Source organism: Vulpes lagopus, chromosome 23, assembly GCF_018345385.1.
Source record: "Vulpes lagopus strain Blue_001 chromosome 23, ASM1834538v1, whole genome shotgun sequence".
Taxonomy (NCBI): Eukaryota; Metazoa; Chordata; class Mammalia; order Carnivora; family Canidae; genus Vulpes; species Vulpes lagopus.
The window spans coordinates 56,738,938-56,754,378 of record NC_054846.1 but is presented as its reverse complement, the minus strand read 5'-3'; the positions used below and the strand labels follow the sequence as shown (position 1 = coordinate 56,754,378).

General features: G+C 61.3%; 1 protein-coding gene across 4 annotated transcripts; it reads right to left on the bottom strand.

Moving 5' to 3' along the window:
• Nucleotides 1-5,415, bottom strand: GJB3 (gap junction protein beta 3). 4 transcript variants are annotated; one of them, XM_041737890.1, is made up of 2 exons: nucleotides 5,184-5,415; nucleotides 1-1,561 (listed from the first exon to the last, which is right to left on the bottom strand). In XM_041737890.1, the coding sequence occupies exon 2, from the start codon at nucleotides 1,525-1,527 to the stop codon at nucleotides 715-717; it is 813 nt and encodes a 270-aa protein (XP_041593824.1). In that variant the 5' UTR covers nucleotides 1,528-1,561; nucleotides 5,184-5,415; the 3' UTR covers nucleotides 1-714. The 4 variants fall into 4 exon arrangements, with proteins under 4 accessions (XP_041593824.1, XP_041593825.1, XP_041593827.1 ...); XM_041737891.1 differs by lacking the exon at nucleotides 5,184-5,415 and adding an exon at nucleotides 4,963-5,030; XM_041737893.1 differs by lacking the exon at nucleotides 5,184-5,415 and adding an exon at nucleotides 4,629-4,866.
• Between the last annotated feature and the right edge of the window lie 10,026 nt (nucleotides 5,416-15,441).

The following is a 15,441-nucleotide window of genomic DNA, read 5'->3' as shown; positions in this document are numbered from 1 at the left end:
TAAAACACAGGCTTTATTGATTTCTAGGAGCATGGACCTCAGGTCTCAGAGGTGGGTCAGCACATCCGGGGGGCAGATTGGAGCAAAGCTGCCTGAACCTGGGGGCGCAGCAGAGAATGGGATTGCGCAGGGCGAGGGCTTCCCCCCAGGGCTGTGGTGTCGGAGAGGGTCGCGGTGTCCCTCGGGCAGGGGCCAGCGTCTCCGGAGCCACCTCCCGCTCCTCTTCACGCGCTCACTGTCCGGCCTCCAGATGTCCCACTGCTGGGACGACTTCCTCCCCAGCCCAGAAAGCTGGGCGCTCGTCCAGAGGGAGTGGGGACTCCCTTGGATCCGGTGGGTCCCACCAGGACAGGCATCTCCCTTCTTGTGGCCTCCGGGGCTCTGCACCTGCTGTTCTCTCTGCCAGAGAGCACCACTGCCTCGGGAAGCCTCGCCCGGCCGCCGCCTCCCGTGGGCCCCCCCAGGTGTCCCCTTGCAGGTGGCAGGTGACTGGCTTGTTTCAGGGGCTGCATCCCCCAGGGGCCGGCCGCTCATCCTGGGCTCCGATTTACCCCCAGGTAGACGGCGCAGTGCCCCGTGCTCAAAAAGTCTGCCCCTAAAATGAAACTGGATAGATGAGTGAGTTCAGAGTGGGGGCACCCAGCACCTGAAGGACCCCCCACCCCCGTACCTGGCCCCGGGGGTAGCTCCAGGGTCGCTGCCCCCCCGGAGAGGTCATATGGGGGTCATGTGGGGTGCTGATGCATGCCCCTCGTCGTCACCGCCATCGCAGCCCAGCTCTCCAGCGTCCACCAGCTTGTGGTGGCAGCGGCAGGTGGAGGCCCGGCTGGTGGAGGACGGGGGGCCTCGGCTCTTGGGGGACCTGTTCCTGGTTACGCGGCGCAGGACCCTGTGGAAGACGAGGTAGCAGATCTCGCAGATGGTGAGCACGATGCAGACGGCGGAGGCACCCACCATGAAGTAGGTGAAGACCTTCTTCTCGGTGGGCCGCGCGATGTAGCAGTCCACCACGTTGGGGCAGGGGGCCACGTTGGCGCACTGCACCAGGCGCGGCATGGCGAAGCCGTGCCACAGTGTGTGCAGCACGTACAGAAAGAGGAGCTCGATGGCGAGCTTGAAGACGAGGCTGAGCAGGTAGGTCCACCACAGGCCGCCGTGCTTCTTGCCCGCGTCGGCGTACAGCCGGGCGCACTGGTCCCCGTGCTTGAGCCGGTGGCGGCGCTCGCGCTCCTCCCGGTAGGCCACGTGCAGCATGACTAGCAGCGACGGGCAGGTGACGAAGATGAGCTGCAGCGCCCAGAGCCGGATGTTGGAGATGGGGAAGAAGTCGTCGTAGCAGACGTTGGTGCAGCCGGGTTGCTTGGTGTTGCAGTCGAAGTCCTTCTGCTCGTCGCCCCACACGCGCTCGGCGGCCACCACGTACACCAGGACCCGGAAGACAAACACCACCGACAGCCAGATGCGCCCGAAGGCCGTGGAGTACTTGTTCACGCCGCTCAGCAGGGCCTGCAGCGTCTTCCAGTCCATGGCGTCCGGCGGGGCAGCCGGGGCCCGAGCCCACCTGCCGGAGTCAGAGGGAAAAGTCTGCGTCAGTGACTCGGGGACGCTGGTGGGGTGCGCGCGTCCGGGGTTCCCCTGGAAGAGGGATCTCTTCCCTCTTCCCTCCCCAATGACTTGGGGTCAGGGCTGCTCCTGTCCCCAGGCTCTGCGTCCCGGTGGGGCAGGTGTACAGAGGTCACATGACCATCCCAGCCTCAGGGCCTGAGCGCGGGGAGGAAGGGAACGTGTGCTTGCTGATCCACGGAGCTGGAGCTCCACAATGATCCCCCCCCCATGAATAATTGGAAACAAACTACCTCTGAAGCTAATGATGTACACGTTGGCAAATTGAGTTTAAATTAAAAAAAAGTAAGCACACCAGGAAGATACTATTACGCTTCTCGTGTGCGGATGGAGGTAACAGCTGCAAAGCACTTAGCTCCAAGTAAGGACTGAGTACCGCGGGCCACTTGCTGAAATCTAGACGCCACGTCACACATTTAAAACTACAGTTGGAAAAAAAAAAAAAAAAACTACAGTTGGGGGGCACCTGGGCAGCTCAGGTGTGAAGCATCTGCCTTCAGCCCAGGGCATGATCCTGGAGACCCGGGATCCAGTCCCGCATCAGCTCCCTGCATGGAGCCTGCTTCTCCCTCTGCCTGTGTCTCTGCCTCTCTGTCTCTCTCATGAATAAATACATAAATTCTTTAAAAAACAAAATCAAAGAAAAAATCTACAGTTGGGTTCAAGGCGGTGCTCTACACCACCTCCCCTCCCCTCCTCTGTCCGATGCTGCCCCAGGCCAGGTTCTGGCCACCGATTTCACCGAGGCCCTGTGAGGGTGGGGCTGTGGGCCCCGAGGGGCGGAGGGCGGGCCACCCTGGAATAGGTCACTTGGCCATGAAGATCGCTTTGGGTTAAAAACAATCAAAACGGGGCCCCTGGGAAGGCTTGGAGGTTGAGCATCTGCCTTGGGCACAGGGTGTGACGGGGGTGGGGTGGTGGTGTCCTGGAATCGAGTCTCATGAATAAATAAATAAAATCTTTAAAAAAAATCAAAACCCATCAGATTCAGGAAAAGCTCTTCACCTGTCCTCCAGCTGCCTAAAGGAATTCAGATAGAGGACCTGCTCCCGGAAGAGAGGTGTAACTAGGGAGGAAACTGGCAAGGCCTGTTTGACCAAAGTCCTCTACGTCCCACTGTCTCTGAGTGGCCGAGAAGACATTTATTTCCTAAATGTCTACTTTCCTAAATATTTCCTAAATATCCCTTTCCTCTGAAGTCCCTGACCCGCTATTCCCTTCTCTTTACTTCAGGATGACACGTCTACATCATTTTGCCTGTATTTGGAGTCTCACCTGTGTGGGTTCCCTGTATATACTCGATTAAACTAAATTTTCCTCCTGTTAATCATTCTGAGTCCAGCTAGAAGGACTTTTTTTTTTTTTTTTTAAAGATTGTATTTATTTTTTCATGAGAGACCCACAGAGAGAGGCGGAGACACAGGCAGAGGGAGAAGCAGGCTCCATGCAGGGAGCCTAGTGCGGGACTCGATCCTGGGACCCCGGGGTCACGCCCTGGGCCGAAGGCAGGGGCTCCAGCACTGAGCCCCTCGGGCGCCCCCAGCTAGAAGGACCCTGAAGGGCGGAGGAAACTCTCCCTCCCCAGCAACCCCCGTGCTACAGAGAGGAAATTCTCGTGGAGAGGAGAAATAACCTCCCCAAGGTCTCACAGTCAGCAGGTGGTGAAGTTGGAAGACCATTCAGGTTGGGGGTGACTGGGGGATGTGATAACGGTCTGGCTCCCAGCGCCCCAGGCCCAGGGGAACTCTAGAGACCACGTTCCTCCCCAGCCGGATGCCAGGCCTTTGTGGGAGGGAGCCATACTTTGTTCAGGCCCTTGAATCACACATTTTCTTCCCAGCGCTGGAGTGACTCAGAGGGTGTGGATGGGTGGGTCGGCCGGAGAACTTCTGGGTGCTGGCCTGGGTGTGGGAACACGTGTCTCCCCGTGTGCCTGTGTGGGCCTGTGCACACACGCGGGCGCTCTTGGAGCTGGGTGTGTGAGCGTGTAAGAGGCGTGTGGGTGCAGACCCTGCAAGATCGCCGCCCCCCCCAGCCCCGTGGCACCTGCGGGTGTCGCACACGGTCTCCTCGCTGGCCTTTCAGCTTCCCGTCCTGGGTCCCTAGAGTCCGTTAAACTGGATCGCGTCACTCTGTTGTTTAAAACTTTCTACTGGCTGCACGTAATGCTCCAAATTATTCCCTGTTCTTGCCCTCCTCTCCTGTGGCCTCGCCCCCATCCTCTCGGCTCTGGCCACACTGGGGGTTTTTGGGGTTTTGCAAATGTCCCTGCGGCCTAGACGGCTCTGTCCCCAGAACCCTGTGTGGCCGGGTCCTTCTCATCACCGAGGGCTCTGCTCACACATCGCCTTAGTGGCCTCCACACATTACTCTGGATCAAGGAGCCCCTGCCCTCCCGTCCCCTTCATTTTCTTCCTCGAGTTTAACCACCACCTGAAGCCAAAACGCTGTTTTGTTTCTGTTTATCACGGTCGCCCTCACTGGGGCGCAGCGCCTCTTGCTGCTGCTTTATGCTCAGCGCCCCCTACAGAGTAGGCCCCGGGATGCTGGGCGGGTAAACTAACCCCCACCCGCGGACTCCCCGGGTGAGGTGCAGGCGCTGCTCCTGAGAAACAGTCTGGACCGGGCAGCCCGGGGGAAGGGCTCCCCCACTCCGGATAGGAGGAGGCACGGTTGCCTCTGGACACCTGGGTCCCGGGTGCCTGTTCTCTGGGGATGCGCGGCGGGATGGGGGCTCTGAAGGAGACCTTCCCCCAGGAGACCATCCTCTTCTCCCGCACCTGCTCCTCCCACACCTGGCCTTGGGGGGCGGCAGCGGAATGGGCGCTGAGCCCCGCGTCCTACCTGGATCCCGGCCTCCACTCGGCCACTGACTAGCCAGATGACTTCCAAGAACCCCTTGATATTTTTGGCGTCCACTCCTTATCTCTCCAGGGAAGGAATTCCTACTTTGTCGAGCTGCGGGGAGGCTCTTGGGCGCATTCCCTCCCCAGCCGGCCACTCACCTGGTGGGAGCTCCAAACCCCCGGAGTGGTGGTTGCAGCCCTGGCCGCCAGCCCTCCGCGAGGGGACCGAGCCTCGGACACCCACCTGGGTGCAGCCCCCTCCTGCGTGCACCTTCCGGCCCTGTCTGTCCAGCCCCACCTGACACAGCCCGGGGACTCGACTCACCTGCAAAGAATTTCCCTCCGAGCCCAGATCGGGGACTGGTGGAGCCGGTTCTGATTACCCCGGGCTGGCCCCCAACACCACCCGCTTTTTCCTACCCCGGGGTCGAGCCTTGCCCCGCGAGGCCAGGCCCCCCAGTGCCACCGCGGGGACCACCGACCCCCCACTTACCGCTCACCCGCCGCCCCCGCCGCCCCCGCTTCTCTCTGTCCCCGGCAGCAGCTCGCGACTCTGCAGACGTGGGCGGGGGAGAGGGGTCCCCGGAACCGTCCACCCTGGGGCGCGCACCCCGCCCAGGATGCAGGGGCGAGAAGGCGGTGGGGTGCCCGGGAGGCCCCTCGGCCCGCCCCGCCCGCGCCTCGCCGGGCCCCGGGGTCGCGGGGGGCACTCACCGGGGGGCGGGGGGGAGCCCGGGGCCCCCGCGGCCGGGCGGCCTTCCGCGGGGCGCGGCGCTGCTCCGAGCCTCGGCTTCTCCGTGCGGGAAATGGGGGCATCGGCGGCCGCGGGCAGGGCCACGGCGAGGGCTCCACTGAGCTCCGGGGCGGGCGGCGCTGGGAAGCCGCGGCCGGGACAGCCCGGGACGGCCCGGGACAGCCCGCAGCCTGCTCGCCCACGCCGCGCCGCGCCCTGCAGCCCCGGGCCGCCCCCTGACACTGGGGCGGGGCTGGGGGCTCCGGGGCCTCCCCTGACACTGGGGCGGGGCTGGGGGCTCCGGGGCCTCCCCTGACAGTGGGGCGGGGCTGGGGGCTCCGGGGCCTCCCCTGACACTGGGGCGGGGCTGGGGGCTCCGGGGCCTCCCCTGACACTGGGGCGGGGCTGGGGGCTCCGGGCTCCCCGACGTGGGGCGGGGCGGGGGGGCTCCGGGGCCTCCCCTGACACTGGGGCGGGGCTGGGGGCTCCGGGGCCTCCCCTGACAGTGGGGCGGGGCTGGGGGCTCCGGGGCCTCCCCTGACACTGGGGCGGGGCTGGGGGGCTCCGGGGCCTCCCCTGACACTGGGGCGGGGCTGGGGGCTCCGGGGCCTCCCCTGACACTGGGGCGGGGCTGGGGGCTCCGGGGCCCCCCCGGACCCTGGGGCGGGGCTGGGGGCTCCGGGGCCTCCCCTGACACTGGGGCGGGGCTGGGGGCTCCGGGGCCTCCCCTGACACTGGGGCGGGGCTGGGGGCTCCGGGGCCTCCCCTGACAGTGGGGCGGGGCTGGGGGCTCCGGGGCCTCCCCCTGACACTGGGGCGGGGCTGGGGGCTCCGGGGCCTCCCCTGACACTGGGGCGGGGCTGGGGGCTCCGGGGCCTCCCCCTGACACTGGGGCGGGGCTGGGGGCTCCGGGGCCTCCCCCGACGCTGGGGCGGGGCTGGGGGGCTCCGGGGCCTCCCCTGACAGTGGGGCGGGGCTGGGGGGCTCCGGGGCCTCCCCTGACACTGGGGCGGGGCTGGGGGGCTCCGGGGCCTCCCCTGACAGTGGGGCGGGGCTGGGGGCTCCGGGGCCTCCCCTGACAGTGGGGCGGGGCTGGGGGCTCCGGGGCCTCCCCCGACGGTGGGGCTGGGGACTCTGGGGTCTTCCCCCACGGTGTCTGCCCCCCCCAGGAGGCACCCTCTGCAGAGCCAGGTGCGGAGCAGACTGCGTCCACACTAATCGGGTGCCTGGGAAGGAGGCTGGGTGGGGGCCCATGGTGGTTGCCAGTAATTATGAGGAGGGGCAGGCCCTGGGTGGCGGTGCTGGGGCGGGAGAGCCTGCCCCCGGGGTCTGCGGGAGGAGGCGGGCTGCCTGGGTGACAAGGGGCGGTGGGAGTCCTGGGAGCTTAGTCACCTCACTGTCTCCATGGAGATGGTGATGCTGACACCAGGGTTGCAGACACAGCATTTTCCCAGGACTGCTCGGATTGGCGCCTGTGGCCTGGGGTGAGGAACATCATCCCCTGACTCTCAGAAGTGCCCCCACACCTGGGAGATCACTTACGGGGTCACCCTACCTACTGGTGGTTTGGACGGGGCGCCCACCCCGCACAGGGTGTTGGGAACCGTCTTTGTGGCAGCCACGACCTGGACCACATGGGGAGCGCGGCCCTTCCCGCTTTTAGGAGTGAGGAGCCTGAGGTCCTGCAAGGCTGGGTGACACCCAGGGTCGCGCAGACAGGAAGCAGCAGAGCCGGCTCTGGGGGTGTCGGCCCGTGGCCCGAGAGCAAAGCCAGGGGCAGACACCACCGTTACTCACTGAGCTGTGGCCCCCGACAAGCACTGAGACCCCGTGGCGGTGGCCCGGGTGCTCCTGTGTGTGTGTCGCGGGGGGGCGGTGAGTTTGCAGTGTCCTGCAAGGACCCACCTGTTGCTCCCTGGCATTTTGGGGCAAAGTTGCCCCCACTGCCTTCCTAGTCCCTCTTGTTCCCATTTGCACAGCACCCCATCCCGGCCGTGTCAAGGTCACTGCAACAATCACAGCCGTCCTCACCAGCTGGGCCTACGGAAGCGCATGGCACAGCGACCCGGTTCCTCCTTGGGACACTCTTGCCTCTGGCATCCCAGGCTCCACCGTCTGAGCTGGTGTCCCGCGTGGGCACGTCCCAGGGCTCGGCCTCTGTTCTCCTGGTGAAGGCCTGGGGCCTGGGGGCTCTGCTCCTGACGCCTCCCTGAACCCCAGCTCCCTGGGCGGGCTGCCCACCCCATCACCAGGTTCCACGTGCTTGCTTTTCCTTTCTGTCCCAATGGATGGACAACCCTCCATCTTTGACTGCATAGATGCTCCTCCTTCGACATTACCCAAGGGAGGCCAGCCGCGGTTCTGTGCTTTGCTGTATTTTTTTTTTTTTTTTAAGATTTTATTTATCTATTTATTTGAGACGGGGGCCAGGGAGAGTGAGAGTGAGAGAGCATGGAGCTCTATGCGGGGCCCAATCCTGTGACCCCAAGATCACGACCGGCTCTGAAACCAAGAGCTGGACACTTAACCGACAGAGCCCCCCAGGTGCCCCCTTTGCTGTTTTCATTTGACCAAGCGCAGGACGGTTTCCTCTGTGGGTACAATGATGTCCCTCCCCCAGGACAGCAGCCCCCTTCCCACCGGTGCCGGAGGCCCGTGTCTCTAGAGGGGACCGCACAGCCCGGTGGTGCGTCTCCTGTGATACATTTAGCAGCCCCACGTTGATGGAGGGTCACGCCGCGCGTGATCACCTGCTTCCCTCTTGCCGCTATCAACGCCCCTGCGCCTCCTTGGACAAACTTCACTTAACACATTTTAAAATTCAGTCCGTAGGATTCCTTCTCCCAAGTACAGGTTTGGGGTTGCAGGTGTGCTTATTTGTAATTTTGACAGTTAAGGCCAGACCTTCTCCGCAGACCCACAGCTCCGTCCTCCCCCTCCTGGCTGATGGAGACCGTCACCCCGCGTGACCTTCGCCAGCGGCCTGTCCTTAGCTTCCAGTTGTGTGTGATTTCTCTTATCACGGGGGATGAGGGGCTTTGGGGAGCCTCCGCGTCCGTTTTGTTTTCCCGTGCACCATCCTTTGCCTTTGCCCGTGTCCTCCCCTGGACGATGGCCTCTTACATAATCGATTTTTCTTTCTTTCATTCCTTTTCTTTCTTTCTTTCTTTCTTTCTTTCTTTCTTTCTTTCTTTCTTTCTTTCTTTCTTTCTTTCTTTCTTTCTCTTTCTTTCTTCTTTCTTTCTTTCTTTCTTTATTCTTTCTTTCTTTCTCTTTCTTTCTTTTTTCTGTCTCTCTCTCTCTCTCTCTCTGTCTTTCCCTCCCTCCCTCCCTCCCTTCCTCCCTTCCTTTTTTTCCCCCATAATGGATGTGTTAAGAGCCCTTGATAAATTCAACAAAGCAGCCCTATGCCTACGAGCCCCCCCCCCTTTGCACACTCAGGGTGTTCTGACGTCGTATACACAGTTCCTGCCACGCAGGTTCAAAGCATTTTTCGTGCAGTCACACGTATTAAAATCTGATCTTTCATGGCCTGTGGTTTAGTCGCGGTGAGGAGCGCCCCTCCCAGTCCACGGGCTGAGCAGCCTTCCTCCCGCCGTCCTCCCTGGAGGACTCCCGCGGCCCCAGTTGGGCCCAGGTCGCTGCCCCATGGGTCAGGCACGCACCTGCTGAAGTCCGCTCTCCCTGCAGCACCCCCCAAGCGCCGCCCGAGCCCCGCGTTGCCCTCCGGCCACACATGGTCCCGGGGTCCCTCTCGTCCTTTCGCAGCGGCTCCCACTCTCTGCCGCCATCAGGCCCTGCAGTGCCTCTGGCCTCCAGGACATGCCCCGGAGCCCTAAGGCCGCAGGGAGCCCAGACACTCCCTTACTGTTTGCAGCTGCGTCCAGTGGGGCGCACGGTCGTGCATGGGACTGTGGCCGTGTGTTGGCGGGGGAGGGGTGCAGGGGCTCTGTGTGTGTGTGCAGTGCACGGTCGTGTGTGGGAACGTGGCCGTGTGTTGGCGGGGAGGGGGTGGGGGGAGGCTGTGCGTGTGCGCGGCCTGCGGTCGTGGGTGGGTCGGGTTTCACAGGTGGATCGCCAGGGTTCCGTGGCTCGTGCGTGCACCTGCACGGCCCAGGTCTTGGGCTCCAGAGCCCTGGTGACTTCCCGGCAAGGGTGCTGCCGCGGGCCGGGCTTCCCTGGGGGACCCCACGCGGGGAGAGGCTGGAGGCTGCTGCCCCACTTCCCCGCTCTGCTCTGAGCCAGGAGTGTGTGGGAGGCCATGTAGGCCATAGCTGGCCTCGGGCTGGGGCTGGGGCTGTGGCTTAGAGGTGCCCGGCCGCCCACACCCGCCTTGGGGCCTACACCTGCTCTCGGGTGGGAGGCCCCGTGCTCCTCCCGCCCAGGTCTCAGCACCTGCCGGCTGTACTCTCGGGAGGCCCCTGGGTCTGGAACTGTGCCCAGGTGTTGGGCGGGGGCTTCCCTCTGGGGCTGGGGTATCCCAGGTCCACGGGCTGGGGTGTCCTCAGTCCACGGCGGCCAGGCCCTCCCTGGATGCCAGGCCCTCTCCTCCCTGGGGCAGCGACCCGCCGGCAGAAGGATGGGGGCTCTGGGCTGTGGGAGGGCCGGAGGGGCTGTCCCAGGATGCGCCTTCCCCCCCGGGACATCAACAGCTCCCCGGGGCGTCTGCACCCACGTCGAGGGGCACAGGGCTGTTCTGAGCGCCGCCAGGCCTCTAGCACCCCACGTGCACCCAAGTCCCACCCTGGCCCAGTCCTCCGTCTTTTCCCCCCGCCTTCCCCCTCTGCTCTGTTCTTGGTCTTTCCCTGATTCATGGGCTGCTGCTTCTCTGGCTGCAAAGCCACACAGTCCCCCTCACCCCAATTCTCTTTCGTAGTCAGACTCCTCAGAAGCAGCGCTGGTGCCCTGGGCCCTTGCTCGGCCCCTTCCACCAGAGCCCTCCATCTCACGCTCCTCACTTCTCTTCCCTCCGGGTTGGTCTTCCTCCACCTCCTGCGTCTCCCCGACTGTGCCCTTGGGGCTCGCCTCCCAGCTCCTTCTCTCCTCCGGCCCCAGGACTCAGGGACTCACTCTTCGCCAGCTCATCCAGCTCATCCGGCCTTGGGGTTTAAGAGACGGCGTCGGGCTGACAAGGCCTGAGTGCTTCCCCCGAGTGGGGCCTGACCCCGACCCCTGGGCTCAGGTGTGCACCTGCCGCTCTCCCTCTCCTGTGGGGGGGCTGTGACCTGTCGCAGGCTTACCGGGTCCCGGACTAAACTCGTTCCTTAGTCGGACTGTCAGATTTAAACTAAAGCAAGCAAACAAAATGCCCCCAAATGGAACAAAACCCCAAAGCACATGCTCAGTGAAATTCAAATTTCAGGTACTACGTGGTAGGACTCACTTATGCTAAAAAAAACAAAAACAAAAACAAAACAACAACAACAACAACAACAAAAAATGTACCTAGTCATTATTTGAAATTAAAATCGAACTAGGAGTCTTGATTTTAGCTGACCCCCTGCCCCCTGCAAGCCTCCGCATCCTTCTCCATCCTTGACTCGCCCAGATGACTCAATGGGGATTTGACTCATCTCCTTGGTAAGGGCCCAGGCTGGAGAGTCACTGTTGACTCTTCTCGTGTGTGGCCCACATTCACTGCCACTGAGTCATCTTGGTGCCCCTTTCACAGATGTGTTCAAAGTCTGGGGTTGAGCGTCTGCCTTCTGCGTGGGTCACGATCCCGGGGTCCCGGGATGGAGCCCCCACATCGGGCTCGCTGCTTCTCCCTCTGCCCATCCCTCTGCCTGCTGCTCCCCTGCTTGTGCCCTCTTGCTCTCTCTCTGTCACGTAAACACGTAAATTATCTATAAAATAATCTGGCTGCGGCCCGGTGCCCCTGCGTGAGCACAGCCACCGAGAGGCCCCCCTCCAAGAGCCCTCCTGCTTTCCGCTGGCTCGGACCGACAGCCACAGGCATGGGGGTGGCCCATGGGGCCCCGTGTGAGCCGGTCCTTCCCGGGCCTCGGGCCTCGTCGGAGCACTGGCCTCTCGGCTCCCCTGTCGCTCCGCCTTGCTGGCATTTACGCAGTCAGCAGTCACCGGAGTGCTCCCCTTTCCCTCCTGGCAAACTTCCCGGCATCCCCGCGCAGCCCACCTCTTTGCCCTCCCCATCCCCATCCAGCATCGCCGTTTCCCTCCCCCTCCGTCCTGCTTAGCCCTTCTCTTTAGCCGCCAAGACCGCTAAGCCATTTGGCATTTTGCTCTTTCTTCTTGCGTGTCGTCCTTCCTGTTGCCAGGACCTGTGAGGATGGTGGCCGCGCATCCGGTCTGTGGTGTTCCCTGCTGTCTTCTCAGCCCCCAAACTGGCTGCTGCATTGCGGACGACTGAGTACTTGCCGAGTGAGTGGATAAAGCCGTTGTGAAAAAAAAAAAAAAAAAAAAAAAAGCCGTGGTGCACCATAAGCCCCATCCCCGGCTGACCCGGAGCAGCTGTGGGATCAGTTCCTTGAATTTTTTTTTTTTAAGATTTTATTCATGAGAGACACAGGGAGAAGCAGGCTCCATGCAGGGAGCCCGAGGCGGGATTCGATGCCGGGACCCGTGTAGGAGACCTGAGCTGAAGGCAGGTGCCAAACCGCTGAGCCCACCCCCACCCCCCCAGGATCCCCGGGACCAGTTCCTTCTAGCTTAGCATCCCACCCGCCTGCCCCTCCAGGAGGTCTCCCTGACCCCCTGCCTCCTCCAAGAAGCCTTTGCTGACTGAGCCTCACTCGTCCCTTCCCACCTTCTCTGCCTCCTGCCTCCAGGCCCAAATCCCTGGTCTGGTGCTCAAGGGGCAGGTGGTTTGTGTGGCTGAGCCTGTGCACGTTCATGCAGCCCCGACCCCCTGGGTGGGAAGAGGCTCCTTGCCTGAGCTATCCCTCGGGCTGCCAGGGTGTGGGCATCAGGCAGTGGGGGAGGCCAGCCCGGGGTGAGACGTGTGGCGGATCCTTGAGCCCAGCCTGCCGCTCGCACCGTGGGAGCTTCCGGGGCCTTGATTCTGGGTCATCGAAGACGTGCTGGGCACTGGGCGTCAGCGGGGAGAGGCTGGGCCGGGTCTGGGCTGCAGGGCCCCGGTCCCGGGACTCGCTGCCCCTGCACACTGGGAGGCCCCGACGCGGGCACCTGGGCAGGTGCCATGGCTGCACTGGCAGGCAGAGGGGAGGAAGCAGACACAAGCCGTAGGGTCATTGTGTCGGGTGTCGGTCGGCTAAGGCGTATGTGCGCTCGCAGATGATATTCCGGTTCTGGCAAGGCCGCCAGGACAGTCTTTTTTTTTTTTTTTTTTTTTTTTAAGATTTTACTTATTTATTCATGAGAGACACAGAGAGAGGCAGAGACACGGGCAGAGGGAGAAGCAGGGACCCTGATGTGGGACTCGATCCCAGGACCCCAGGGTCACGCCCTGGGCCGAAGGCGGTGTGAAACCGCTGAGCCCCCCCAGGTGTCCCCATCAGAACATTCTGACATGACTTGTAAAGACCCTTTTTTATGACGTACCCGGCAGTGTCACCCCGTCCCACACTCCATCCCTGAGCTGCACCTGATGCCCAGGGCAGCCCATCCTAGAGCCTCGGGGGCGTGTGTGGCAACCAAAGCGTTGTCTGCCTCCGAAGGCCCCGCTGGGGCGTCTGCGGAACACACGCCTGGGTGTGCGGAGGGCGAGCGGAGCAGCACGACGGGAAGCCTTGCACGGTGCTCGTGCACTGCTGCGAGGGACGGTTGGACCGTTGCTCCCCGGAATCGCAGCACGACCGCGGGAGCCAGGGGTCCCTACCCACGTGTCCACCCAGGGGGTCTGGGGAGAGGGGCTCAGGTTCCTACACGGATGTCCACGCAGCACCACTCACCACAGCCAACACCAACGTTTGGAAACGTCTCCAGCGCCCATCAGGGGAAGAACGGGTGGGCGGAGCGGGTCGTGTCCATGCCACAGAGGGTCATAGAGCGTCCGGGGCCCGAACCTGATGCGGGCTCCGGGGGGGGGGGGGGCGAACCTGGGAACCACATGCTGAGCGAAAGGAGCCTGACGCAGGGGGACACACGCTGGGCAATTTCTGGGATGCGTGTTTCAGAGGAACAGGGAGCCGGTGAGCTGTCGGGGGCTGCCCAGGGTGGAGTGGAGCCCGGGACGCGGTGTCGCCACCGGGAAGCGGGTCGGAGGACACTGGGTACGGGGTCGGTGATGCCGGCAGGGTGCAGGGACGACACGGGGTCGGGGGGCCGGCTGGATGTCCCCGTCCTGCTCTCAGCACAGGGTCGTTACCTTCGACGGTGGAGCGACGCGGTGCGGGCTGAGGAGTGTTCCGGCCCCATAGAGGCTGCGGGCTTGGGGGAAGGCCCCTGGACAAGTGGCCATCTAGGAGCTCCCGGGCGACGGGGGCCCCTGAGGACCCAGGCGGAGGCTGCACGGGGGAGGAGGTGACCCCAGGAAGCTCCAGGGATCCAGTCCCCCGTCGGGCTCCCTGCATGGAGCCTGCGTCTCCCTCTGTGTCTCTGCCTCTCTCTGTGTCTCTCATGAATAAATAAGTAAAATGTTAAAAAAAAATATTCTCAGGCCTCCGTCGCTGTGAAAATGAGCTCTGCTCTGCTCTCATCCGCTGGTAACGAGCAGCCCTTCGTTCCCTGCCCTTGTCCCGCCACCCATTTGCAGCAGCTGGGCATGCTGCGGTCCCGCTCCTCTCGCTGGCTGCCCACGTCACTGGCCCGGCTCCTCACCCCGTCCTCTGTCCTCTGCAGCTCAGGCTCGTGCTGCGGCCGCTGTGACCCTTTGCAGTCCTCGTCTGATTTGGTCCCTGTGACTGTGTTCTCCTTCTCTAGAGACTCCCAGAAAACCCTAGAAGGTTCGCAAACGTCTCTAGAGCATTGGCTTCTGTGACATCATCTTCCTTCTCTGTGACATCGTATCCCTTTGGCTTCTAGGATCCCCATCTGCCCTGCGGTCGGTCCCCTTTGCTGGCCACCCCCGTCCAGTCCTGTTTGACCCTTGAGCCTCCTTCCTGGGGCATCTTTTCACCCCTCCCCCACAGCCTCTGTGGTGGTCGCCACCTGCCGCAGGAGCCCAGATACAACACAACCCCGAAGAGTGACCCCCTGTGTTCCCAGTGAGGAGACCCTCCAAGAGGTTTGGGGGCTGATTTGAACATATAAACTTTCAGCGTGGTTGAAATAATAATTTACTTTATTAATGTTACTTTGCTCCCGACATTTTTTTTCTTTGTAAGTTTTTATTTAAATCCCAATTAATAGTGTAAATTTAGTTTCAGGTGTAGATTTTAGTGATTCAACACTTAAAATACCTAGTTCTCCTCACAGCAAGTGCCCTCCTTAATCCCCATCACCTATTTTATTGATTGACTGATTGATTGGTTAATTGATTCCCTATCTGCCCCCTCCCCACCCCCTCCTCTCTGGTAACTGTCAGGTTCTTTTCTTTCTTTTTTTCTTTCTTTCTTTCTTTCTTTCTTTCTTTCTTTCTTTCTTTCTTTCTTTCTTCTTTCTTTCTTCTTCCTTTCCTTTCTTCTTTCTTTCTTTCTTTCTTTCTTTCTTTCTTTCTTTCTTTCTTTCTTTCTTTTCCTTCCTTCCTTCCTTCCTTCCTTCCTTCCTTCCTTCCTTCCTCCTTTTCTCCCTTCCTCCCTCCCTTTCTTCCTTCCTTCTTTTTCTTTTTTAGATTCTTCTTTTTTTTTTTTTTTTTAATTTGAGAGAAGAGCAAGAGTGAGAGAGCACAGGCAGGGGGAGCAGCAGAGCCACTAGCTGGGCTGCATCCCAGGACCCCAGGATCATGACCTGAACTGAAGGCAGACAACAACCGAGCCACCCAAGCGCCCTGGGTCACTTTGTTTTCCATAGTTAAGAGTCTGTTTCTTGGTTTCTCTCTCTCTCTCTCTCTCTCTCTCTCTCTCTCTCTCTCTCTCTCCCCACCCATGTTCGTTGGTTTTGTTTCTCACATCCTATTTATGCATGAAATCATACGGTATTTGTCTTTCTTTGCCTGACTTCTTTCACTTAGCATAATATTCTCTAGAGTTTGCTACCTATTTTAAGATCACATATTGCCTAGAACAATGTAGTAAACCTATTATTTTTTTCCTCCCCTGAGTAGTTTATGAAGCGATTTTGTTTAAACTTTGAACATTTTTCCCTAACACCTGGGTTAAGCTCATTAGAGTTTTGTTTGTTATCATTAACCTTTTACAGAATATGCAGACTTTTTTTTTT